At 32.4% G+C, this 26,538-nt stretch overlaps 1 protein-coding gene across 3 annotated transcripts; it reads right to left on the bottom strand.

The window, feature by feature from the left end:
* Positions 1-719: 719 nt before the first annotated feature.
* Positions 720-26,538, bottom strand: LOC127875310 (FMRFamide receptor-like). Of its 3 annotated transcripts, none has more exons than XM_052420280.1 (3): positions 26,365-26,538; positions 2,075-2,226; positions 720-1,909 (listed from the first exon to the last, which is right to left on the bottom strand). In XM_052420280.1, the coding sequence occupies exons 2-3, from the start codon at positions 2,166-2,168 to the stop codon at positions 906-908; spliced, it is 1,098 nt and encodes a 365-aa protein (XP_052276240.1). In that variant the 5' UTR covers positions 2,169-2,226; positions 26,365-26,538; the 3' UTR covers positions 720-905. The 3 variants fall into 3 exon arrangements, 2 of the variants coding, with proteins under 2 accessions (XP_052276240.1, XP_052276241.1); XM_052420281.1 differs by lacking the exon at positions 26,365-26,538 and adding an exon at positions 4,385-4,471; XR_008047361.1 differs by lacking the exons at positions 720-1,909; positions 2,075-2,226 and adding exons at positions 19,122-23,991; positions 25,006-25,063.

Below are 26,538 nucleotides of genomic sequence, written 5' to 3'. Positions count from 1 at the left end.
TGAACACATCCATCTAGTGAAATCGTGTTTAACCCGTGTTTGCATAATATACTATTTCATTATATGATACTTAAGGGGCACAAAACAATCTAAACAATCTTATACACCACGCACGCTGTATTCACGTGCATTGCATTGCTTATTTTATTAGCTAGTATGGGTCTTTCTTTTATGTAAAAAAATGATAGTAAGTATTTATTTAAGTGTACATTTTTATCCCCGATAGCTGTGTTTCGACAATATTTTATGTATATTAGTTTTAAAAAGATTTTTACCTATACAAGGTAGTAAGGAATTATGGCCGTATTTTGCATAAAATCAACCGTTGCAAAATTAAATGCATTGAAATAAAAAATAATTGTTTAATTTAACGTTACAAATAAGACACTTATTCGATACAAAATCTTACAAATTATCTCCTATAAAATCTTTATTTCGCGCACATTATAAAGACCATTACAAAACATACTTTGAAAAACATCCTGGGGACGCAATATTTTAAAATAGAAACACTATATTCATGTTGTGAACTTTTGAACATGCATACGTTTATGCTAAAATCACTTAGTGGATGTATTGTGCATTATTTTACATGTAGCACATGTTATGTAATAATTTTCATTACATTCTGATAAACAAAATTACCGTATGCAATTTAATTGCTTGACTATTAGATTAATCGGAAATTTCATTCGAAGAATTTAGGTTACGAAATCGAAATATTTATGTAAGATACTTTATTTTCTTTACCAAACAGGTTAACGACAACAAATCACAGTAACAAACAACACCTACGGGCTTTCTTACCAAAAAATAATGCAATCTCAATTCATTTAACTTATCTCAAGTTACGCAACAGAGAACAACTCGTCCAAAATGTCTTTAAAACATGTTCATCCGTTACTTCAAAAACGATAAATAAATTCTTTTGTACTCCTGGCTGTAAAACTTCTGGTTACCTGTACCTTTTGTCGATAAAACACTTTTCGAAGCTCAAACCGAAAGCTTTTCCCAGATACGATATAGATAAAGAAATTGACAGCATAATTTACTAGCGATAACAGAACTAACAGATCAATGTATGGGGCGATTTTACGATATAGAAATATAGCTTCAGGACCGTTGACTTTCATGTAAAAGTCGAAGACTAATGTCATCGTAAGAAGAGGTAATAATGCCCCAAGGAATGTGAACGACACAATCAGAAGCATGCACGTGGTTCTGTGCGTTTTCTTCACAGCCCGTGTTGTTCTATTTCTCGTATTTTCTTGTATTAACTCTTTTCTGATTTTAAATATTTGGTACAGAACCATGCTATTGCACCCAAGAACTATTCCTACAGGCAAAAGAAACGTTAGTGTCATGTTATAAAAGTAGATTGTGAGATCTACAAACAGCTGTATAAAGGTATCGTCCGCACCACAATCATCGCCAAGATGTACCGTCATAACAAGTCTGAAACTCTGACTAGCGCAGATGGCAACAAGCAAAATTATTATAGCTGCAGTTGCCCCAGCCCGGCGTCTTATCCTGAATTTCTTGAATGGCATCCACACTGCCACAAGTCTCTCAATCGCCATCAGGACGATGAGCCAGGAAGACATAAGATAAGAAACGTGTTCAATGAAATTAAACAATTTGCACCCGAAATCGTTGAATCCCTTAAAAACCATGTTTTGGTTCATTTGGTTCAAGAAATAGTCATCGACGGTCCGTATCTGCCGAAGGATCAACGTTAATGTGTCGAACATGGCGAGGGCACTGAGATATTGCGAATAAGACTTGTGGCGGAGTGCCTTTGACTTCATCACAATCAGAGAAAGTGTATTTCCGATGATTCCGGTGCAGACAATTACTGGTGTGAGTACGAACTTTATCCAGAAACCCCATGTTACCTCGTCCGGAAAAGCTTAAACAGTAAATAACAAAAAAGTATTATTGTGTTGCTTAAATTTCAGCTTTTTATTTACTCAAGAATTACATAGGTTTAATTTTATTTTTATTTTAAAAACATTGAGAAATAATTTGATATTTATAAATGTAAATACGTTTGTATAAGAATATTGTTACATACGTGGATTTGTTCCGATGGTCATATTGCGTTCCATGATATCAAATAGTTCACCTGTGGTATTCCCCACTGAAACGTTGACCGACATATCTTCCATGAAGTTTTTTATCACAGCCTGTGAACCATTTCGTAGACCGTATTCGTCAAATACGCTTCTGAAATAAGTAAATATTAGAGCTAAAATAATGCTCCGATCGGTGTGATATAAACAAAGACAAACCCCAATAAACGTGTTTACAATTTAGTAGGGAATGTCTTGAATACCTCCATAATATATTTACCAAGCGGTAAACACGTTTCACGGTATTTGTTTTCTGGTCCATAAGATAATGTTCGCCAAATAATAAAATGGCGTAGGCATAGACTGTCCATTTATCTCGCTTTGGGAAAACAATACCTAAATGCATGTGTGCAAAATGTCGTTAGCCTGTGAGGTCCGAATAGACTAACCCGCTTTGATTGTATTTTTTTTAAAGAAAGTCTCTTCTGCGCAAAAGTCTGTTAGGTTTTAAAGCGAGATTATACGATTTTTTATATGTGTTAAATTGTAATATATTGATAAAATAGGTTACAAAAACACAAAAAATGCAAGAAAAATTATAGATTGATGACGATTTTCATAAAATGCAGCAATGAAAAAATTAGCGCCCCGTGCCGATTGTGACGTAGATATTTCGTACATATTTTCATTCAATAACAAAGCATTTGTCTTTTTATTAGGATCAGAGTTAGTGTTCGTGTGTCGCATGCATTTGAATTAGGAATTTGAAATGAACCGTTAAACTAAGTTTAGATACACATCGTACATGCATGGTATACATGCTGGCGAATTCGACTGTACGGACATTTTCGATATCAGAATTTAATATATGGCCTATTCCGCATATATATATATATATATATATATATATATATATATATATATATATATATATATATATATATATATATAGTTTTTTACACATTTTATATAAATTAATATATATTTGACAAAATCGTATAATCTCGCTTTAATACTTAAACATTATTGCAATCGAACAAAGTGAAACAATTTGCTAAAAAGATATATATTTAACACAGAATATTTTGGTTTTAGATGTCCTAGTATTTCGAACAAATTCATCGTATGTGGTACTTTGGCGGATGGTACCCGAAAATGAAGCGACATGCAACGCGCATAGAAATAGTAAAGCACACGCGTATATTCAGTCCAAACACGGATCCTACATGTGTAGTGCGTGGTAAATATACTTACCGGAAACGACATGCAGCGATATAAAATGTATATAGCAATAGTTTAGCAAACGCGTGTGTGAAGCCCGAACAATGATCTTACTCTATATTTAAGCGTTTTGCTGCAGATATAGTTGTAGTTAAAATAGTTTGATCGTACTCGAGAGTGCCACGACAAACAAAGAATACAGATGTAGTGTGGCAAACGCGTGTAAACTGGACAGATCTGAATCTGAATCGAACACATAGCAAATTGGGACGAAAATAGCAAACGGGGAGAAAATGCGTGTTTGAGGTGCATTTACGGATCGCGCTTAATAATGCATGCAGTGACCTGCAAATCAGATAGAAAGTTTAACACATGCGCAAATGCGGTACATCGCACAAGTAAATTCATCAACCCGCAACACAAACAGCATCAAAAACATACATGTAATGGACATAAGTATCAACGATCTATTAAAGCTTGTTATTTTTATAATAAGTATCAATTAGTTTTCAGTATTTATTATTATTCCGGAAGGAAAAACATACTGTGTTGTTACGTTTATATGGTTTTAAAAAATTTACCTTTTCAATCTTTTGGCATATGCGATGGTCTTCTATTACTTGTTACAAGCTATGTTCAGTGCGCTAGTATTTCAATTTATAAAATTATTATAATTTATATGACCAAATCCTGTAAAGGGAAGAATTTAATTTTTAAAAAGAACATGCTAACACAAAATGTATTAACCACGGATATACGGTTTATATATCGCACGCTTTCAAAACAAGTGCATCGCCTGCGACATTGTATATTTGCAATTAAGCATTACATTTAATTTATTGATTTTTTTTTTCAAAAATGCAATAAAGTATTTATGTACTTAAAAGACACTCCGACGCATACAATATATCGCAATAATTTGTACAATAATATATGTATAGCTCTTTTAATAAAAATAGCTAACAACGCGTTTGAGCCAAGTACAAATATCTTTTAAATGATGGACAATTCATCGAACATGCACACAATATTTAAAAAAGCGTTTGTGTTAAAAAAAGAACTATTTAAAGTCAATAAGTCAATGTTTTTACCTGACATGGTTATACAATTTCCTTTAATCCTAAACGATGAATGAATTCTTCCCAGATGGAATCTCTTCTATCACACTGCTGATATTTATATGAAATCGCACGCGGGCATTTTCCGATATCTATCGAATTCCAGCGAGCAAAAGAACAAGGAAGGTATGGCGAAAACTTCATTGACAATTATGTTTGATTTCGATCCGCCTTACATAATTTTAGTTTTTGTTTTATAAATAGTTCTTACAAACTGTTTTTAATTATTACTTTTCTGCATTATATACTATTGCCTACACGGTTATGATTAGTTAATCTTGATCGTTTGATCTTTTTGCAAAAATCTTTTACATCATGAGCACAGTTAAGTGGTTGAACTAATGAAAGGTTTGGGAATATTAGTAAATATTCAGCTTATGTTCTGGCAAAAAAAAACCACATGAACATATATTTTTACGTCCTAGTTTTGACATTGTTATAAATATGAGCACGCACACCGTCTTTATTCAACGTTTGTTTTATGGCGAAAAAATGTCTGTTCTCAAAAGATGTCGCGCAGGCATTATGCAAATTAATGTGCATGAAGATGTATTAACATTCGTGTATTAACAAGTCGGTATCATTTTAACTGCAGATTATAAGGGTATTTAAGGTGACATGATGTTGCCGTTTAATTAAATGATGTCTTAAAGAATGTAGATGTAAAGGACACTAGTGTATTGAAGGCATCAAACTGTTTGAAGACGAATATGCTGGAGTTCTTTCGTACAAAAACGTAAGATACCTCAATGTTTATATGGATACATACGTACGTGAACACAAATATCAAGTAACGTACAATGGTCTGACCTTAAAGAGCATTAAGTTTCAAAAACAATTCCATGAAGCATAAACTTCTAACAATAAGACGGTCTTTGTTACTTGTATCTAAACATTAATATCCAAAGTCCTTAATTACCTTGCGAGTGTTTGTGGTTTATTCCTGCATATCGTGTACACTAACGAGTGTTCCGTTAATCTATGGAACCTTTTGCACTTGCGTACTGAGGAATAAGACAAATTGTTAGATGCATGTGACTCAAAGTCTTTACTTAACTTTGCTGCGGATAAATCACATGCTGAAACATAACGTTGTTTAGATTTAATCTATTTGATATATTCTGAAATTAATTCATTGTGTCCATATGATTTTAAGGTAAATGTTTGGTCATGTGTCCATAAGGACAGTCTGGAAGTTTCATAAAGGATTTTATGTCTAGCGCTTGATGTGGTTATTTATGTATATATTATCGCGTACTAATTTGATAATGTATGTTGTTAAATGTGGGATAATAGTTATCATGAACGGAAAATAGGGAACATACGTAAGTAGTGTATAAGGCAGTTTGCGACATTGTTTGATGTTTTATCCGAATCCATAAGCAATCGTAAATTATTTAAAACATTGATTGTGATTTTCGTATGCCTATCTGAAGAATAAGGTTTTTTTTAATTGAGTTTAAACAGTCATAGAAAACGGTACTGGCTTAAAACAGTATATATATAATTGTTCCATAATAACTTAATGATTAATGCTGTATATGACTGGCTTTAATCTGTTAGTGTAATTTATAATTGAATTATGAATTTTATTTATATTTAAACGTTCATCTTAAATATGATTGTATTATTTAAAGGTGATTTTTTTCATAACTGTTTTTTGTTAATTTACACATTATTTTTATAAATATTGCAACTTAATCATGAATTATAGCCTTTTATGCTTTAGTTAGGTTTGGACACAAAACTGCGATCCAATTGATTTTTATTTTTTCGCTCGTCTTAGCGTTGCATTTTTATGCTGATTTAAGTTAACAGTTCCAACCGGATTACATATGAAGCAAGACAAAAGAAAAGATGGCGATTAATAAATACTAATTGACATAAACTGTTTCACGCATCCTGTTCAACGGAATATGACCTAACGAGAAACACAATCTACTTTGAAAATTACATCTTTAGCATAACTTTAATAAGTTGATTTAACTACGCATTTGATATTTCTTATAAATTGTAAGCACAATAACGCGTAATATGTTGATATATTTTCTCTGGAAATGCGTGCAAATGAAATGAATGGAACACACTAGGCCGTTGCCAGATCAGCAGACAAAATATAACGATTATTATATTGATGTAATTGTTACAGTTTTGATTTTTAATTAACACACAAGTTGAAGATAGAAATAGCCATGCGTCTTGAGGTAAAACATATGTTATATGTATTTATATGTTTATAAATAACCGACCGATAACCGTTGTGTAACATGATTTAATTATATGAGGTGAAATACATAGCATGTTTTTGTATTTACGTTTTTGTCAATTTTCCGTGCGCACATGTTCTGTTAACAGGTTTTAGTACACGACTGCATTATTCCGACGAGTGTGTTATATGGCCTAGGTGAAAAGTTCAATAGTCAAACAAGGGAAATCAGCTTTTGACTGCTCCAAAACATCACATGAAATAACTTTCGACTATGGTGAAAACCCAACGGAGAAACAATAGAGAACTTACAATCCGTGAAGTCATGTTTACTAAAACTTACCGTAAAATCCACAACAAATAAAATTTACACACGTGTTTACAGATCGTCCTTGTTTTGTTAGGCTTATAGTGTGCATATGTTGAGATGATCAATATCCTTACTCATGACAAGAAATCACAAATACACTGTATTTTCTTATTTTAGTTGTAAAGACATAAAAGTGGAGTAAATGTTCTTTGCTGTTTTTATTATGTCAATTGAAGAAATATAATGATAAAGATGTGTTTCAAGAGTATTAATCAATGGATCAAAATGCAAAACTCAAGCCACTCCATTCACGCATTCAATTTGAACAATTGCCTGATATAATGTTGCAAATTAACTAAATTTTTAACTGGTCGTATATTTACCAGAGCAACATAAGTGTAACTTGCTTAGACAATAATGATCGATTGTCCAACTGTTTGTTGCATTGCTTAGACAATAATGAACGATTGTCCAACTGTTTGTTGCATTAGGTTACGAGCAATCCTGCTGTTTTGAAACTTCACGTTTAAAATAAATGTACCTTATTACTTTTTTCTTGTAAATTAACATGTTTAATGTCGCAAAATTTACAAACGCAGATTTATTTATACCTTTCTGTACAATGTGAAAATGCGCTTGTATAACTATTATGATTTTCGCAACAGATACATAGATAATTTACGCTACATATTTTTTTTATCCACTTGAGGTGGATTGGAGATGGAGATTTCATTACCAATATATTATGAAACATACCCTTACATATTATGATAGCATGCGCATGCAAAGTAGACTTATAGTGTAAAATAGTTATTTTCAACAACAATCACTTTTGTGAAAAGGGGGTATTCCGTCACAGGTCTGTATTGTGCATGTGATTTCGCCCTCAGACGGTGTTCAACAGTCGCTTCAATGATTTATTCTCGGACGAATTTAATTAAGTACGCACTTAAACACTTTATTCCTATCCCATTTGATTGCCATGATTGATTTTAATTTTCTTGTCCAAGACCTCATGTCAATAACATCATAATATATAGGAATGCGTAACTTTGTAATTTCCGTTGATTGGGCGTGAAATGTTCCTGCATTACGTGAGGATTAAAAGTAATAAAATGTGTATAACCTTTCAAACGTTTGTATTTATTGATGCTCATGCATCTCAACGGGAATTGATAGTTTGATGTGTTGTTCAGACATTTAAGGGTTGATATGATTTTAGTGCTTACTTTTAAATTAAAAAACTGTGCTAGAAAAGAGCATACTACATACACATAATTAATTTGACGCGGGGTTTGAACCTACGCCTGAGGAACCAGACTAAAGAACCTTGGACCACTCGACCATTCCGACTCTAAATGAAGTCAAGCTAATTAATCGCAATTCATTTAACGCAAGTAAATAGTGTTCTTGGGAAAATAGTGTTCAAAATGTCAGGTATTGGTTCATTTATATTTTCATTACTTTAGAAAGTGTACTTTTCATAAATAAATGTCTACTTCTAGGCAAGTATTTTTAATTGAAATTTACAATCACATACTGTACTGCGCACAGTGATGTTAAACCGCAATATCACAACAAGAGTATACACTTATAATAAATTATGGTCAAATGGTAGATATCCGATCTGTTGTTATTACCTTTATTTACAAATGCACGCATACAGTTTATATTATGTATTCACATAACAGATGGGTCGCATACATAACCATGATAACTGACTACGCATAGGCAAGTTTAGTTTCCTATTTAAGATGTTAATCGATTTTATGTTCAATAAAAAGTGCAATCGCTTTATGTTAAACAATATTTAATACACATTACATTTACTTTTTATACTATCCATGTTTTTCCGTCAACGTTTAAAAGTGAAAACACGAATGGCAATACGTTTAAAATGATTAAAGAATACAAAATAGTACGGGTATTAAATACGTTTCACATAGAGCTGTTATAATTAAAGCATATAAATGCCTGACAAAAAAATGCCTGAAAGTAGTTATAGTACAAGTTTGAAGTAGATGCTAAAATATACATACAAATTCAGTATAATATTGCTTCAGTCATACACCTTAGTACATTTATAAAGGTTGTACGCGGGAATTTATGAAAATACATTTAACGTTATTCGATATTTAGGCACATATTCCATATTATTTTCTTTATTTAACTTAATATTGCGAAGGTTTGTATTAGTTTTTTTTGTCGTTGAATAGTTTTATTTTATAAAGTAAACAATCAATCAACGGTATCATTGTACTTTTTAGGCAATCGTGTATGCGGACAATCATAACCATGCTTTAAAGTAAACATACAAATATGTTTGCTTAATAACATTATTGTGCATAACATTTGATTTTTAAGTTCAAACAATTGCTTCAACCATTTATTATAAATGCATGTTAATTCCATACATTTTATAGATAACACACATTCACACTCTTACTAGGAAATATAATGCAAACTACATGAATAATATTGTCATGATCTGAATAGCATATCTCACAACTATCTGCATGTTTGTTCATGGTAGTCATTTATATGGATTTACATTATACAGATTGTAACTACCTTATAAATATTCGGCGAGTTTAACCACCACTGTGTGTAAATGGTTCTTCTGATCTTGTGTACATGTATTAAGAAGCTATGATCTGTTGGCCGTTTCAAAAAGCAATGAGGGCATGTGACGCATTGGTCATTAATCATCGCAAAGGCAAAGAATAGGTCTCCATTTCAGACCCAGAGAATGCAAGTGACAAACGAATGATTTATCATAGTTTGGAATTAGGTTTAACTTAAGTTTATACTGAAGGTTGAGCATTACACTAAGAGTTCACATACACATCAATAGGAAAGAGTACGCAAATTTATTATAATTTTTCTTGTAAAGCATTTATGATTTGGATGGTGATTTAAAAGGTTTAATATTAACGACTAGCTGCCGTGATTTCTTTAAGAAAGTGTATGGTATTTGCATGGTAATTGTTCAAAACAGATGATACGTTTATAATTGTACATTTATAAAAGAAAAGAAGCTAACCAAGATACCAAACATAAACAATAAAAGTGTTCAATGAGTTAAAAATACTATTTCTACTTCAAAATCATGTGCCCTGTTTGCGAATCTCGGCTAACTTTAACAGATTTGTGTATTCAACACTTCAGCTAAACTGTTTATTCTGCTTTAAACACAAAAAAAACGTATATTCATCTTTTAGGTCGTTTTTGTTTTGATTGAAGTAAACGACTTTTAATTATGGTATAATTAATCAGAATGTATACATTTAGATAGTAATATACTATAAGAATATTATTATCATATTTATATAATATTTATCATTCATATACGTGTGATAGCTTAAGATTAAGGAAATAAACTGCCGACAACAAAATCGTGTCTACCCAATTTTATCAATGTTTTAAATACAGCAGTATTTTCTGTCGGTAGTTAAATGGAAGACACATTTTTAGTGGTAAAATACTCGACACACTAATTACAACTGATATTCCATGCGGTATTCTACTGTTCATCTATTCATAATTGTATGTATCGTTAAGGGCTCTTTTTTTACACGCGATATTCGAATGCCTTCCTGTTAAATCCATTTGTTGTACATTAATGTTCATCATTATTTAAGGATAATTGGTTCGATACACTTTTCTAACGCACATTAATACAATAATCATTCTAGAAAATGGATGCAAAATTACTTTATCTCTTACCATGCTAATTTAGTGTCTCGTGTTCGTATTTCTCCATATAAATATCTAGGAGATGAGCTCGTTATTTGGATATTTCTGATAAAATTTTTGTTCATGTAAGAAGACACAAAAATGCCTGTAATCAAATACAACAACACGGTTTTTAAAACTCAAAGCGCCGACGGCATTGTAAGCCTGTTTGCAAGACACAGGCAAGTTTCTGCTAAAGTAAATGTTAACGAACAGTTGATTGAATACACGTCTAAATGGTTTCGAAATTATTTTTTTAAAAATAAGTTAATACATGTATACATAAAACAATAAGTTAGGAAATATTGCAAAACACACTATATCAATCGGATAATAAGAAACACGTATCAAGTTAGATTGGTATTCAGAAAGCAAGTAAATTCCCGCATGTTAATGTTATTTTTGATTGGCAGGACGTTTATTTATGCTCTTGTTTTAATTTAGATAAAATAGTTACATCATTACAGCATAATTCGTTATGAGACTGAACGATATTTTGTTTCGGAAGCTTAAATCAAAGTTATATCTTTGGTTTTCTTGTTTTGGTCGTTTTCATTCAAACAGAAAGGAACAATGCGTTGTTTTTGTTGTTGAATTTACGAACAATGTTACGCACGCAAATATATAACATGCACGCTGTATTTTCGAGCACACGTTCTGAAGGTTTTCATCTCTATTCAAATTATTCTAATAATTGAAAAAGAATTGAAACATAATTTTCAGATTTCTATTAAAAGAACTTACATTTGACCATTATATCTACGATCATTTAATCAAAATCTCGTTCGCCTCCCAGTGTTTGATGGAATTGTGAACATATTTTTGCATTTTTTCCCCCAAATGTTATCAGACATGATTGTTAACAAATCTATAACATTTTTAATAGTTTAAACTTTAAATAGTTAATGGTAACAAAAAAAGTTGAACAAAAAAAGGCTATCGTCACCAGAATTCAAAACCGTGTTCTATGGAAGCGTAAGCGAAAGCGTTATAACTGGGCCACACAAACTTTTATGTACGGAGGCGAAACATTACAACTATAGTGAACATTTTCGCCAGCGATTTTTCCGGATTTCACGAATGGTTCGCTTAAATAATTTTCAAATACTTATCGACTTTTTAAATAGATAACATTTCAATGCATCAGTGTAGAAAAGCAATGTATACCACAGCCAAAACACATATGTAATTAGAAATAGCGCGGCAGAAGCCGACGCGTATCCCCACGCCGCATAGATGTTATATTAAAATGAAATTTTGGGTGGACAAGGCCTATGTTGGTGGGGCCCCGGGGTGAATAATGTGGACATGGATGGTCGAGAAAGACCGTGTTGATATAAGAGATTTTCAGTATTCATTTGAAATCAATTTGCGAATAAATGAAGAAGTTATGTTACAACAAAATTGTGGGTGGGTGTGGTCTATGTGGGCGGGTCGCCCCAGGGTTGGTAATAGGGCCATGCATAGTTGAGATTGACCGTATTGTAATAAAAGAAGTAAAGTATCATCAAGGAGTGAATCGGTGAAAAAAAGAAGTTAATGTAAAATAACCTCAAACAAACAGTGAAAATCGCTGACCCGGTCCAATAACTTTTGACCCAGGGTCAGATCAAAATTCCAAATAGTGCACCGTCGCACATATGCTCATAGCTACCATGTGTGTAAGTTTCAAGGTTCTAGTGCTAATAATGTAGAAGGAGATAGTGTCCAGGACGGACAGACGGCGGAGATAGCCACAATATCCCCACGCTTTTAAAAGCATGGGGTTTAAAAGCGTGGGGATAATCAATCTGTTCAATAAATACACTACGGACGGATCAGAAGGGCATTATTTTCTGCAAATGAAAACATGACACTTTCATAAACGTCCAATTGCAAAAAGTAAGATCGGCGTGTGTTTGACAACACCCAGGCATTTTCGGATATAACATAATAATATATACATATTGTTTTTTTTACTTCGACATGATGTCATAAATATGAAATGAAACGATGATACCAACTGCATTACAAATATGGTGACACATCATTTGGCATAGTAAGTTGTTTCTATTTTTTGTATCGTCCCTCACAAGATATTTAAATGCTTGCGATCAATTTATCGAACTATGCAAACACATAGATATGTTTCTCTCGAGTTGAGAATGCTTTTTGTAAACTGACTGTTATGCGTGAGATATCAGTAAGAGGTTCTCTGAAACTTACAAAGAATTAAGAAATCTTACACAGTATTATAAAATTGCATTGCATAAAACCTATTTCTCACAGCTGAAACGGCTCTGTCTATTGTGTCGTCTCCTTTATGCATTTTCCGGAACAAGTAAGCGTGGATGCAGAATAAAAATTGTCCAGGGGAAGGAATATCTTAGCATTCAAACTGAACCGCCACTTGTTTGTTTTCCATTCCCAATCGTAGAACTGAAAAACATTACGTGCACGATACCATGTTATTGATTTAATGCTTTCCGTGGTTTATAGAGAACTATCCGTTAATTGAAACTGATAATTCTCTGTTTTGAACAGTGAAAATTTACTGTGAAATTTTTCGAAAATTGTGAATTGGTATACTGCGACATTGGTATACTGTGACATTGGTATACTGTGACATTGGTATACTGTGACATTGGTATACTGTGACATTGGTATACTGTGACATTGGTATACTGTGACATTGGTATACTGTGACATTGGTATACTGTGACATTGGTATACTGTGACATTGGTATACTGTGACATTGGTATACTGTGACATTGGCATACTGTGACATTGGTATACTGTGACATTGGTATACTGTGACATTGGTATACTGTGACATTGTTATACTGTGATATTGCTATACTGTGACATTTCTATACTGTGTACATTGGTAAACTACGAAGCTGCAATATTCTATTTCGAATATTCAATCAAACAATTAGGCAATGCAGTGTAATTACTGATCTTAACATAACAATTGACGCAACATTAAATTGACAAATATACATTTTAATTTTCACTATAAGTATGTTATGCACATGTAAACCAACTTAAGTTCTTTGTTATAATAAACTTAACTGATGACAAGAATATAGTTTATAGTTAAAATACCAGCAGTCAATTCAAAATCGGTAAATAGATTGTTTCTCGGCAATTATTGCACAGTACTTAAAGGGAATTGCTCGAATAATGTCAATATTACAAATTTCACACTTTTTATCACACATCCTAGCAATACTATTTATTAAGGTTAACTAGTATGTCCCTTATTTTTTTAAAATTGAACTGTAATTAAACAAATTTTTATTCTACTCATCTTATACATGATATTGTTTAACGAAAGTGTAAACAAGATTATTCCCTTCACAAGCTTTTAAAATAATTACGCATATCTAACATAATTCTATATATAATAAAGTAATCACACATACTCATTTCGTTCAGTTTCCAACCAATATTTATACCTCTTGTTTAGATAGGAAAGCAAGTGTTCGTTTGATGCTATAATTGTGTTTACTGTATTTATGAACTAGTTTTCTTATTTAAGAAAACAGAAATGTGTATTTATTCGTACCCATATTTTTTGAAAATGTTATGGGGAACATATTACTTAACCATAACCTCATTACGGTAAATATTATGTGTTTTTGAACTGAACATCCGCAAACATTTCGACTGCATACTACTATATGATCCAGGCATTTAGGCTACATTATTTTTAAACTCGGGTTCGACATTCACCTTATAATACATGATACAGCGATAAGAAATAATTACTATTATAGTTCGCTATCTTGCAAACCCATATGGGGATATATTGACAAACAAAACATATTTGTATGTTTAGTCAAATAAAATTCACCGTCATAAATTGTAAAGAAGTGTATTTGACAGTATTATATGCAAAAAATAATGTTTTTACAGAATTAAATTATTATTATAACTTAAATGTAAATCCAATAATATCCATTCGTAAGTTTCAAAAACACACGATTTTAAATAAACGTTTTTGAAACCTGTTTTGGGTTTGCAATACTTTTCGTGAGTGACAAACATATCGTATCGTAATGGAAATAGTAGAGTTGATCGTACACAGCAACATAGATATGTCTCTTACGTATGTTTTCGTCGTACAGAGTTGGTGAGGAAGAGGAGGGCGATATACCGCGCCTCTCAGCTATGGTTACTATCAACCCCACTCACATGCGCAGAAAATGAACATATAACCAGAATCGTAGATTAGATAAGCAATTGTATTTTCACAATGCACTAACCACTTAGCGTGGAACAAATAAACAAGACTGACCTTAATCTGAATCTGAATTTAACTATTGTGTTCTGTCCAATGGCAATTTGAAGCCAAAATATATTTATCCAGGGTTCGTAATCACATTTTAATAATCAGGCTAAAAATAAAAAATAAATATCGTTCGACATAAGCAACATCTTTTACCCAAAAACAATAAAGCTTTACAATATCTTATATACGAACATCTGCACCAACACTGATTCCAGGTATGTACGGCATATGTTCGAATGATATAGTACGTTGTTTGGGTTTCAAAAGCTTGTTACAGAATTTCATGCAGTACGTAAATGTTTCGTGCGCCCTATTGGGATTTAACGCGAGATAATGGTGTAATTAACAAACAGCAACAGAAGATATAGCATCTAAACAACATGTTCAGGTACATTGTGTTTACGCTCTCGACTATCGAGTGTCCATCCTAATGACCATAAACCCGTGATGGAAACCCACAAATTACGTCGTATGTAAGATATATCATTGTTGTTTATATTTCGAATAAACCGCACTTATTGCTATCGACATTGTTAAAGTCAAATCTTCGCCATCATCCAAAAAGATGAGCGTGCTAGATAAGAAAATTCATTAGCTCGCTAAAATTATCTGAAATGTCAAGTTGGTCATTGTTGATTTACAGATTAATATCCTGCTGTTTACATCATGCAACATGGGTGGAGTTCAACTAGTGTAAATTTGTCTTGTCGTGTCGTTTGATATTTAGTAGTGACGTTAGATGTCTTGTCGTATAGAATATTATTTAGCGTAACAGATTTTAAGGTTATTTTGATTTGATATTCATCGGTGGTACGTCGTGACGAAGGTTTTAGCTGTGGTGAATATCAAAGCATCGTATTTCTTACTCTGCTCAATATTACATGCCGTTTGACACATAGTATTTCCGATAAACATGTTAGTGTATAACCATTACTATAAGCAGTTGAACCGGTTTAATTTTTAATTGCAATTAAACATCAAGCAAACAATTATTTTACAGCACAATGGACACCACCGTAAGCACTTAATTTATTCAAAAGTAAGCGAAATGTTCATGTTACAGCTGGTAATTTGAATTAGCACTTTTGCATTTTTTATTTGAAATTTGTGTATTAGCTTATTTGACCAACGTTCTATTAATAGCCACCCGGCAAGCACTGCAACATGAAACATTACATTATAAGAGATATTTGTGTCTGAACATTACGTATTCGCGGTGTTCATAAGTAAAGCTTAATCTGGTTTAATGTTATTAATGGCACAATGCCATTCAAAGAGATTAAACGGAGTTTAAAAACAGTAATGCTACCATTTAATTGTACTTTTCCTTCTATGCATATTTTAATTTTCATTGTAATCTGCATCAAAAATCAAAGTTTTAGAAAAACATATTGAATAATGAACGTTCCACATGCCTTCCAAGGTGCCAACCCTCTATCTTTTTCCCAGTTTTTTCATATATAAATCGAATATATGTATATGTATGTGTGTGAACGGCGTATCTGCCACGAAGTTTATCATTCATTCATCCTATTTTGTATTTCATTACATCATATATTTCTCCTCTTTGCTAAAGCAACGATTCAAATGAAGCAATGATGTTTTAGACATTTAGACATATATGTTGACTTTTATGTCTTTATGATGGCTACAGCGATCGTATTGTAATTTGTGCCTCCGTCAAGCCACATAGTTTCTCGAGGGACAGCAGTTATTAATGACCTGTTTTGATGCTTTTTACGTTGAAATATGAGTTATCTTTCCAGTCAATTGTAAACATTAAGAGATAAAATAGCACTGAACTATGAGCAGACATCTAGAACCTTTTTGAACATCGTGATAACACTTATGAATGTACATATTCTATTTTTATATATCAGAAATGACTATTAAACTGTTTTAGGATAGTTTTAGGAATACACAAGTAGGAAGTCAAGAACCGAATTGTGTTTCAGCTATTGCTATTATTGCAGCGTCGTCATTCGTTCAATAAACCTCACGTTGATTCTACAGTAAAGTTTCGTCATCTAAAAAATGGTTTAACTAGTAACGACAAAGCCACATCACATATTTGTACATATACATGTATTGTATTAACACTAATCAAGCAGTATCATTCCGGTTAGGATCATTGGAATGGCATACTGCATTTGCAAGGTTTTCTAACACTAATTTATGTAAATATGCACGTATAAATATATATGCACAAACTATAAGAAACAATACAGTCAAACATATTGTTGTAATGTATGTTGCATTGATTCAAATGTTAGATTATATTAACAGGTAATCGAACGTATGGTCGATTACAAATATTGAACCTTATTCATCCGCAGAATACCTTCTTAGGAAAAGTGTTGAACTTGTATAAGGTTCAGGGTTTATAAACACGATCCCACTTATTTAGATTCAATTCAAAATTGGGGACAATTGGCATTTTCAAATCGGGATGTGTGTGAGTATTGTAGTTTTCCAAAGAGAATAACTAACATGCTATTTGTAGGCTCATACTATGTAGTATAAGATAAACAAGTTAAGAATGTGTTTATTATAGTTTCACACGTCTATCCTGTAAGAGGATGTGCATACTAATAAGTTTAACTTGCTGATCGAAGGCAACATGAGCTCATTGCGTGATATAAGGTCCGTTGGCAAACGCCTGTAATCTCTAAGTAACAAATGCGTTCATACGTTTATGGCTTGATCTTGGCTCATATTAAACACACACTTGTTTTGAGATTCGTGTGCTTTGTTTTGAACTGACTAAATGATAGAAACATTTTGCATCTTCAGAATGATTGTTGTGCAACACATTTTCTTTGATAATTTGCAAAGATATATGCTAAGGCAAATGGCTAAACCCCAATTTTATTTACTTTTCTTTAATTTTTGACAAATAATACTCCTGACTGGTTGAACAAAAAAATCACTTGCGCATGACAATTACAAGAAACCCAATTTATATAAAAAAACTAAGATATAGTACTGTTATTAAATATCTCAAAGAATGTAGTAAAAAACGAAATACAACAACAACGAAAATTTAGTATTAAAGCCTTTGAGAAAATGCAAGTTAACTGAACCAGATTAGAGTTACAATAATTTCTTAATATTCTTAAAATATTTTTGTCAAGTTAAATTGTACGCGCTATACACACGATGCCATTAAATAAATACTACATTGACGTTCCTGGCCTGGAACATTTCACTATATCGAATATGTGTTTATTAAAAAAAGTGCGACACCTTCCATTGTACGCATTACCAAGGATAATGAACTATGATAGCCCTTTAGTAAACAGTAGTCATCAATGTTTCGGACCTAGTGTACAATGCACGTACAGAAAACGTGGAAAGAAAACAAACACACTCAGATGAAATACTCATATAGTGTAATAAAGTTCAATCTACTTCAGTTTACAGTTCAACAACTGAACAACTTCGCAACACTAACAGCGTTATTTAAGGACAAAGAGACAACTTGTCATTAACAATAATTGGTTAGCGTTCCGCTGTACGCAAGACCAAACGGGTTGTTGATATTTTTGTTTGAATGTTAACACTTCATTTAATTGCTTTTAAGCATCTCACTTTGCTGTTTTATAACATATTCATACGTTTGCAAATTGTTTAACAAGTTCTGTCTCGCTAAAATAAGCACCTGTCATCAAGTGCTGCTGGATAAAGTCGGAAAGTAGGTAACTGTTGTAATGTTTGTGTCTTGTTTAATGGAAAAGCGTTGAAATATAATCCGTAACTGTTTTTATTATGCCGCACATATACAACCAATGATACACCAGACAAAGTGGTCTGTTAAACCAAGATTCAAGATAGTAACATGGTGTTATGATGTTGGAAAACAATATGCAGATTACGCCTGAACTATACGTAGTCGTGGTGTTCAAATCTAATCTCGTGTTATATCTTCACCCTATGATTCTTATGTTATTGCTGTGTAACTGTTTTCTAATTCTGGCACATTTATTCGAAGATTTTATTTCGTATTTTACAATCGGATAATATATTACGTTTTTAGCACATTTTTAATTGTAGTGAACATTGATTGTATCAGTTTATACTCCCAGCTAACGCATGTCGACCATCTATATTAATTAATGTGAATAGAATGCGATCATGTCGTTCAACGAAATGTTATAGCTTAAACTCACAACGCACGTAAACTTGTTTTGATTATTTATTTAACACAAAGAAAAAGCACGTATGAAAATCAATTGTATTAAAAAAATATTACAAGTAAATAATCAGTAACAAAAAGAAGTCGGGAAATCCGCCGAATGGTACATAATTTGTTTGTTTCGTGGAAAACAAATACTACACTTAATTCAAACTTTGGAAAATGAACAGAAAAAATGATTAACAAGAGCAAAAGAAATCATTTTGTACTTTTCGAATTATTTTTGTACATCGTATACAGATCTTAAACAGAACTATTGGCACCATTGGCCCCTCTCTGAATGACACATCTGATGAGCATTTGAGTGATTTGACACAGTGGATAAATATGCAAGCAAAGAGTTAACATTAATCTGTTTGGGTTTTTAACGTATGTTATATTTTAAAGAATACGTTTGAAACATGAAAATAGCTTAATTCTTTTTTTATATTCGTCTTCATTTTGAAATAAACGTATATATTAAAATTACCCAAATGTAAATATTTTACTAAGGGACCAAACGTATTTAGGTATAATATGTGAATGTCGGTGTTATAGTCAAGTCGGTTTTAGAAAAGCTTATCAGCTGGATTTTATTAACACGATCTTCTTCATTTCAAAATGTGATAATAAATAGATGTACCGTCAAATTAACGTGTGTGGCGGTCTAAGCATTCAACCTTCATATCAGCCAATAATGTCTTTTGACGTTAACTGTACATTACAGATAATGTTTAAATGTTTCTAAATTTTGCAATACATATTACAAGTCATTGCACTATCATGAATCATTAAATTTAACAACTTCAAACAGACGTTACAATTAAAAGCGGACTTTTGTTAACCAAACAGCTCAAAGAATACTTCATGTGGTTACCTTTTCGTATCGGATCAACGCATACACAACGAATTAAAATGTTTTAGAAAAATAACAAAAACAAAGTATGGAAAATTGATTGTCATGAAAAGTGAATGAAAGAAAAGAATACTAAGCGAGATTTGATTTTTTAACAGAAAAAAGAACAACAGCATTCAAACGAACGTCCATTTGTTTTTTATTTATTACAGCGAATTTTCATCGCTTACTTTTTTTGCATCAAATAGCCTATGTATCTTATATCTGTATTTATAAATAATTAGTATGACGTTAAATGCTGTAAATCAATGCTATTTCATCATAGGACCATGGAATTAAAAACAGATAATGCACGAAATGCATCAAAATAATGGTGTCTAAAAAGAACGCATCGCATCACCAAAGCATCTTAATGCATATTCTAATACTTATAAACTTATAAATGTTTCCATTGACTTATTGCGTCCTCTCCATCCAATGTGAACTTGACCACACACAGTGGGTAGCTATTGGATCAAGAGGTAAACTGCTAAAATAACCGATCAATCAACGATCCAAATATATATAAAACAAGCGAGAAAGCATAGTGTCGTATTTGTATGAAACAAGAGAAAGAAGCTTCAAGTCAGTTAAAATTTGTTTTGTATCGATTGTCAACTACATCATATCAGTCATTTGAACAACATCGTAACATAACAAATAGACAGACTTAATGAACGCACGCAAACAAACGAAATGTGAAATTATTTGCATACACTTTAAAATATACGCCTGCAAATCAAAAACTATTTTGCATATGGTATTATTCCCGTTAGCGTTTACTTCACTTTTTATGAAATTATATGTACTAAACGGATAACACACTTATACTTAGATATCTGAACGTAAGCAAACCATAGCAGTGTTGGGCGTGGTACAAAAGAAGTGTTAAGTGCCAGAAAATGAACAGATGTATTCAATACGAAACTATCGAGGTCTAGACATGTTGTCTGGGAAAATAACGTAATCAGTCTGAACGCTCAGCTTCGGCGATGTCTTGCAAAGTAGAAGATTAATGTGTAATATTTCATTTACTTCCGGGAATTTAGAAAAGATGACTGTGTGGAATGAAAAGAGACATTGACAACGTGAATACTTTAAATCTTTGCATTACTTTATTTGAACATAAATAGGGAACGCGAAGTTAGTTCAGTATCTGCTGTTTCCCATCAGTTTAACTGTTACTGTTCATGTCATGACAAATACAAAAGAAATTCATAGTACATGTAAAATGAGTTTTTTTTTATGTCAGCAATCCATTTGGAAGAATAGTTTAACTATGCATATATTCTATTTGTTTGTTTTGGTGTTATTTAGTAAAATAATGTATGAGTGTTGACATAAATATTTTTACGAGCGCTTGTACAAGTACAAATTCGCAAAGTCTCACTTTACTGAGAATATATCCACGGTATTGCCACAGAACGAAAACATGTTATTATTTTATTTAGTGCTTTGTTTATTTATGCATTTTAGTAGTTTTCGTTTTATATGTCTTTAGCCATGTTAAACCCGTACTATTTATCATGTTTGACTAGAACTGAAGTTTACAAAGCAACATTCCAGTGCCATGTTTAATATACAATAATATTAGCCTTCGGCTTCAAAAGTTATTTGAAACGACTGCTTCTGGCCTATAAAAAAATATGATTAGCGCAAATAAATGCATAAGCCGTCTTGATCTAGGAAATTAAACAATGCATGAATAAACATTTACATTGAAATATAACTTAAATGGACTTCGGCCTCTCTCTCTTTCTCTCCTTACTACTCTCACTATCGCATACGATAAAAACACCAAGTAAAAATAAACTCCATGCATGCTGAAGCGTTCATTGTCACTTCAAGACACGATGGTGTCAAATTCCTTACGACAGATGGATCTTCTAAAAGTTCAGCATTCCAAAATCATTGACCGTGAAGAAATGTTCAGCCAGAAGAACCTGTGTTTTCTACGCCCTAAACTACGTGTTGTTCAGCTGTGTGTTATTGCATACATGATACTTTACTTTACAGATACAATTTGCATTTGTTCATACTGATATATTCCAAACTCTGAAACAAATATACTTTTCATTGTAACATCATTAACATTAAATATTGAAAGCAAGATGATATTATTTGAAATAATCGGACAATAAGTGGGTAAAATTGCTTTACCAAAAATACCAGATGTATACGTGTCTATACATGAATCAGAGATACAGTATATACATTTTGTTGGCAGGCCCTATTCTGGAACATATTAACGGGTGTTAAACAATACAAATATTTGCTAAAACTGTGTTCATACTTTTTGCCAAAGTCAGTCTTTTTTGTAAATCAGCTTGCATTTTCTCCTCATTTTAATCTGTAACTGCAAGACAACAACAGAAAACAGTCGAACAGTTTCAGCTATTTTTACACATGGCACCGATGTAAGGGAGACACACATTTTACAATGTAAGAAATGTTCTCTTCATTTTAGGACCTTAATGACCACTACATTGGAGTTTTACGTTTACAACAATTTAAAGATGAATGCAATTATTTAAAAAGAAATTATTGCATAATAGATTGTTTTAACTAGACAAAATACATAAACACCAAGACTTTCAGGACTATCATCGAATGTAATTAAGGCCGACTTAACACCCCATGCGTTTAAATTATGATATAATTAAGAAATATCACTAGGATAGTAGTTTTTTTCTCCGACACCTACTGTTACACGACTAAAGCTGTTGTCACCACATTGGAACGTTATTTCAACCAAATACGGACTTAAATCGGTTTGAATGCTAGCCTAACCTTGCATTTATTAGCTAGCCGCGATGTTATTTCATTCTATGCCAAATCCTATTTATGACAAAACGATGGAGACGTTACATGTTAATTTCTACATATCACTATAAATAAAAACACGTCCAAATCCCCATTTGAAGGGAGATAGTTCAACAGAGCTTGCGATAACAATTTTATAGAATTCACGCCCAAAAGGGGATGCGTAATTTTAATTCACATTTATTTTATGTTAGTGATTTGTTAAGTTGTCCTTTTTCATAGAACGCAGCTCATGCAAAAGCGAGTACATCTTGTCAACGTGTATTCTCATAATTAAGTCGCATAATGATAATAAAATATTAGTATTTTCAATTATCAAATGTGTCTTTGAACGTTTGTGTGCCTTATGGGAGATCACTGTATAGACCAATTAAAAAGAGCAATACAAATTATCTCCCCTACAAAAAGGAGATACACTGCAATCGTCGTGATAGCACATGCACACCGAAGCAGATAATTATTGTTTCTGGCTTAATGAAGTGATTCAAATTATATATATATATATATATTGTCTTTTCAAAAAATAAGTGATTCACATTTACAAAGTATGTGCGTGTTACCAGAAGTGAAGCTAAACAACGTTAAACAATATTTACCCCGAAATTAATACATGCAAAAATGCACAATGAAAACAATACATACAAACTGTAGTCAAATTCCTACGGCGGCATAGAGGTGTCATTCACTCCTCATTTTAAATTGCACTCCTCTTTTTTCTATCTCGTGGCCTTGACGTAGTAACTTTAGGCCACGTCAAAGCTAACTCGTTGCCACGAGTTAGTAAGTCGTTGCCTCGAGTTACTCAGTCGAGGCCACGAGATAGAAAAAAGAGGAGTGCAATGAAAAAAAGAGGAGTGAAGGTCACCTCTATGCAACCGTAAATTCCCGAAACGGGTAATGTAAAATGGGCATGGTAAGACACAAGTTAATATTAAAGTATGCAATTCAAATCATCAAATGCTTAAGTACACATATTCACATATTTTTGCAAGTTTGAGTCTAGCGCAAAAGATCTCTTTCTGAGCGGTCGGGAATGTTAATTATCTTCTCGAGATTTAAGACACTTGATAATGATGATGATGCTGGCGATTACGACAATAACTCCGACGATGATCACTTAATACCAGTACCAAGCAAATTCCACGGAATCGTCTGATTCTCTGCAATGTAAATCACGTTAAGTGCATCATACACATTCCCTTAACCCATTTTAGTAATATCATTAGACGAACAAAATGTGTAGAAGTCTTTAAACGAATAAAATTGCACTACTTTCTAACCTTACCGATATTATAAATGAGGATACTAATGTGTTAAAGAAAGGAACGTTACATTTAATGGGGAGGACTATAGTTAATTGCTGAAGAAAGTGGCCCGTATAACTGCATGTTGTTCCTTTTCTAAAGAGTCCATTTTTACACAATTATACGCTACATTTGTTTGCCGAGTGAACAACCGGCGTGTATAAATGTTTTGAACTGTATAAGCACAAGGCATAAACAAATGATCGATGGATTGATAAGGTGCCAATGCAAACAATGACATCTATATGATAACATATGACATTTCTACGTAAATTTTTTATATATAAGTATGCGGCTTGTAGTATGAAAACAGGAATATAATGTGCGTGCGTTATCTCGATAATAGCGCTTTAAACGATAAACTTTCCGTGGGTTTTGCCATATTTTGCTTGAAAGAAGGTGAGTTCGAATGATGATGCATCTACATGTACATATATTGGAATGCGCCATCCTTAGCTCTGGTTGATCCTCGAATAAAGTTCAGTTGCATAAAATATACTTTTTCAGAGCTGAGAATTGTTGTGCGTAGCACGTTGAGTCCAATTTATTTCACAATTGCCAATTGAAAGATATTTACGCAATAAAATGTCGGGCGTCGTTGATAATAGTGTCGAGTTGAACACAGTGTGTTGCATTTTAAAGGCAACAGACCATTCGACGCAAAACGGATTCGACATTGAAATTTGGCGATGACCAACGACAGCCAATTTTCCGTATACGATTGCTTGCCAAAACACCTAGCGTGACTACGCAACATAAACATTTTCAAATGATCCGTGTTGGTTACCTTATCGTGCGACGCTCTGGATGTCAAGTGTCGAACTCAAATACATACAATTCAAAGAGCCACTACCCGGATTCTGTACGTACCCAACATTAATTCTCACTGATTTTCGTCTACTTGATCTAGAACACTCCACGTTCAAAGCTGTAACAATAATTGTGTCACATTCAGCGAGAAGTAAATTGTGAAAAAATCAGAAAAATCAAATTAATATTCAAATTACATAATGACCAAAGTAACTGTTCGTGTAAAATGAAAAAAAATGCATAAAAATAGTTAAACATTCACTCATATGAACCTAATTATTGATATAATAAGACATCTTTATTATATCTGTATACATACGTTTCTTTATATGCACTCATAATAGCAAATGAGGTATACCAAGTGGAACAATTAAAACATGATCTTACACGTGCTGTTATTTCAGAAAACCAGAAAAAATAATAATCTCTATTTGGAGTCAATTCAAAAGCAATTCTTAAAAAAATAACTGCTGAATGAAAACAAATTTGGAGCATAAATATTTTCTCTGATATATCCTCGATCGAAAAAAAAACATTTAAAAAATAGTTTTACCGCATAAGTTTTAAGCTTCATCTTCACTAAAAGATAATCTACGTTTGCACAAATGAAAATGCAATTTTAAAGTTGAGAATGTAAGATACTATATACATTTATTTGCCATATCATAATTATATACAATATCTTAAACTGCTTACCAGTATGAATAGCATGTAGAGCATCATTTCTAAACGAAAGCAGTCGGGCCGGCAATAGTTTACATTGGTCAGTTTATATTGCCCAGCCACGCATTGATATTCAGAATAATATAGTCTCCAGAATGGTGGAATTTTGCAAACGTATGTTAAGATACTTGAAAATGTTAGGTTGCGATCAACTCAATATATTAAAAATACAAGTACACATATCAATATGTTTACATTGTAAGGTACCCACACTGATCAGATAGGAATTACTCACCAGAACATAGGAATTAAATAAAGTTGTTTATAATGTTACAGACAGGGGAAACTTTGATCTAATACATAAATAGACCTGTTAACACTTTTTGATATTTTCCGAATATCATTTTATGTATTTATTTACAACAATATATTATTTGGAAAAGTCTAAAATTCATATAAAAGCAAAAAATTTGATGATTTTTTTCAGCGAGAATCACTCCCGGGACTTGTTAAAGCAAAACTGTATGCTTAACCTCAACAAAAACTAAGGCATTTTGTCACTTGAGGTGAATACAAGACAACTATCTTGTTTTGATTTTGACCACATATTCATAGTTTTACGTAGGTAATTGGTGAATTTAAAGGGTAACGGAATGTATGAAATAGGCGATCTTACACGAGGTTCAACAGACGTCTAAAACCTATAACTACTGAAGATGATAAATATAACAAGTACACAGACAATGCAATACAAACCTTCAAATAAAATGTCCAAGAATAATACATGCAGTGCAACCAGACACATTGTAGTTGGAAGTCTTTTTCGTGATTTAATATTTATACACTCAAAACACTCATCAATTAACAATAACGGTCTCAAGTTTATTTATTGTTTGGTCTAACATGCTCTCAATTGTCTTGTATTTGAGG

The sequence above is a fragment of the Dreissena polymorpha genome, chromosome 3 (genome assembly GCF_020536995.1).
Source record: "Dreissena polymorpha isolate Duluth1 chromosome 3, UMN_Dpol_1.0, whole genome shotgun sequence".
NCBI lineage: Eukaryota > Metazoa > Mollusca > Bivalvia > Myida > Dreissenidae > Dreissena > Dreissena polymorpha.
The sequence above is the reverse complement of the archived record's forward strand: the minus strand, read 5'-3'. Positions and strand labels throughout refer to the sequence as shown.

Coding starts and splice junctions, on each gene's coding strand:
- LOC127875310 (XM_052420280.1), bottom strand. CDS start 2,168: ATGGAAGATATGTCGGTCAACGTTTCAGTGGGGAATACCACAGGTGAA. Junction 1,910..2,074: donor GACCATCGGAACAAATCCAC/GTATGTAACAAT, acceptor TTACTGTTTAAG/CTTTTCCGGACGAGGTAACA.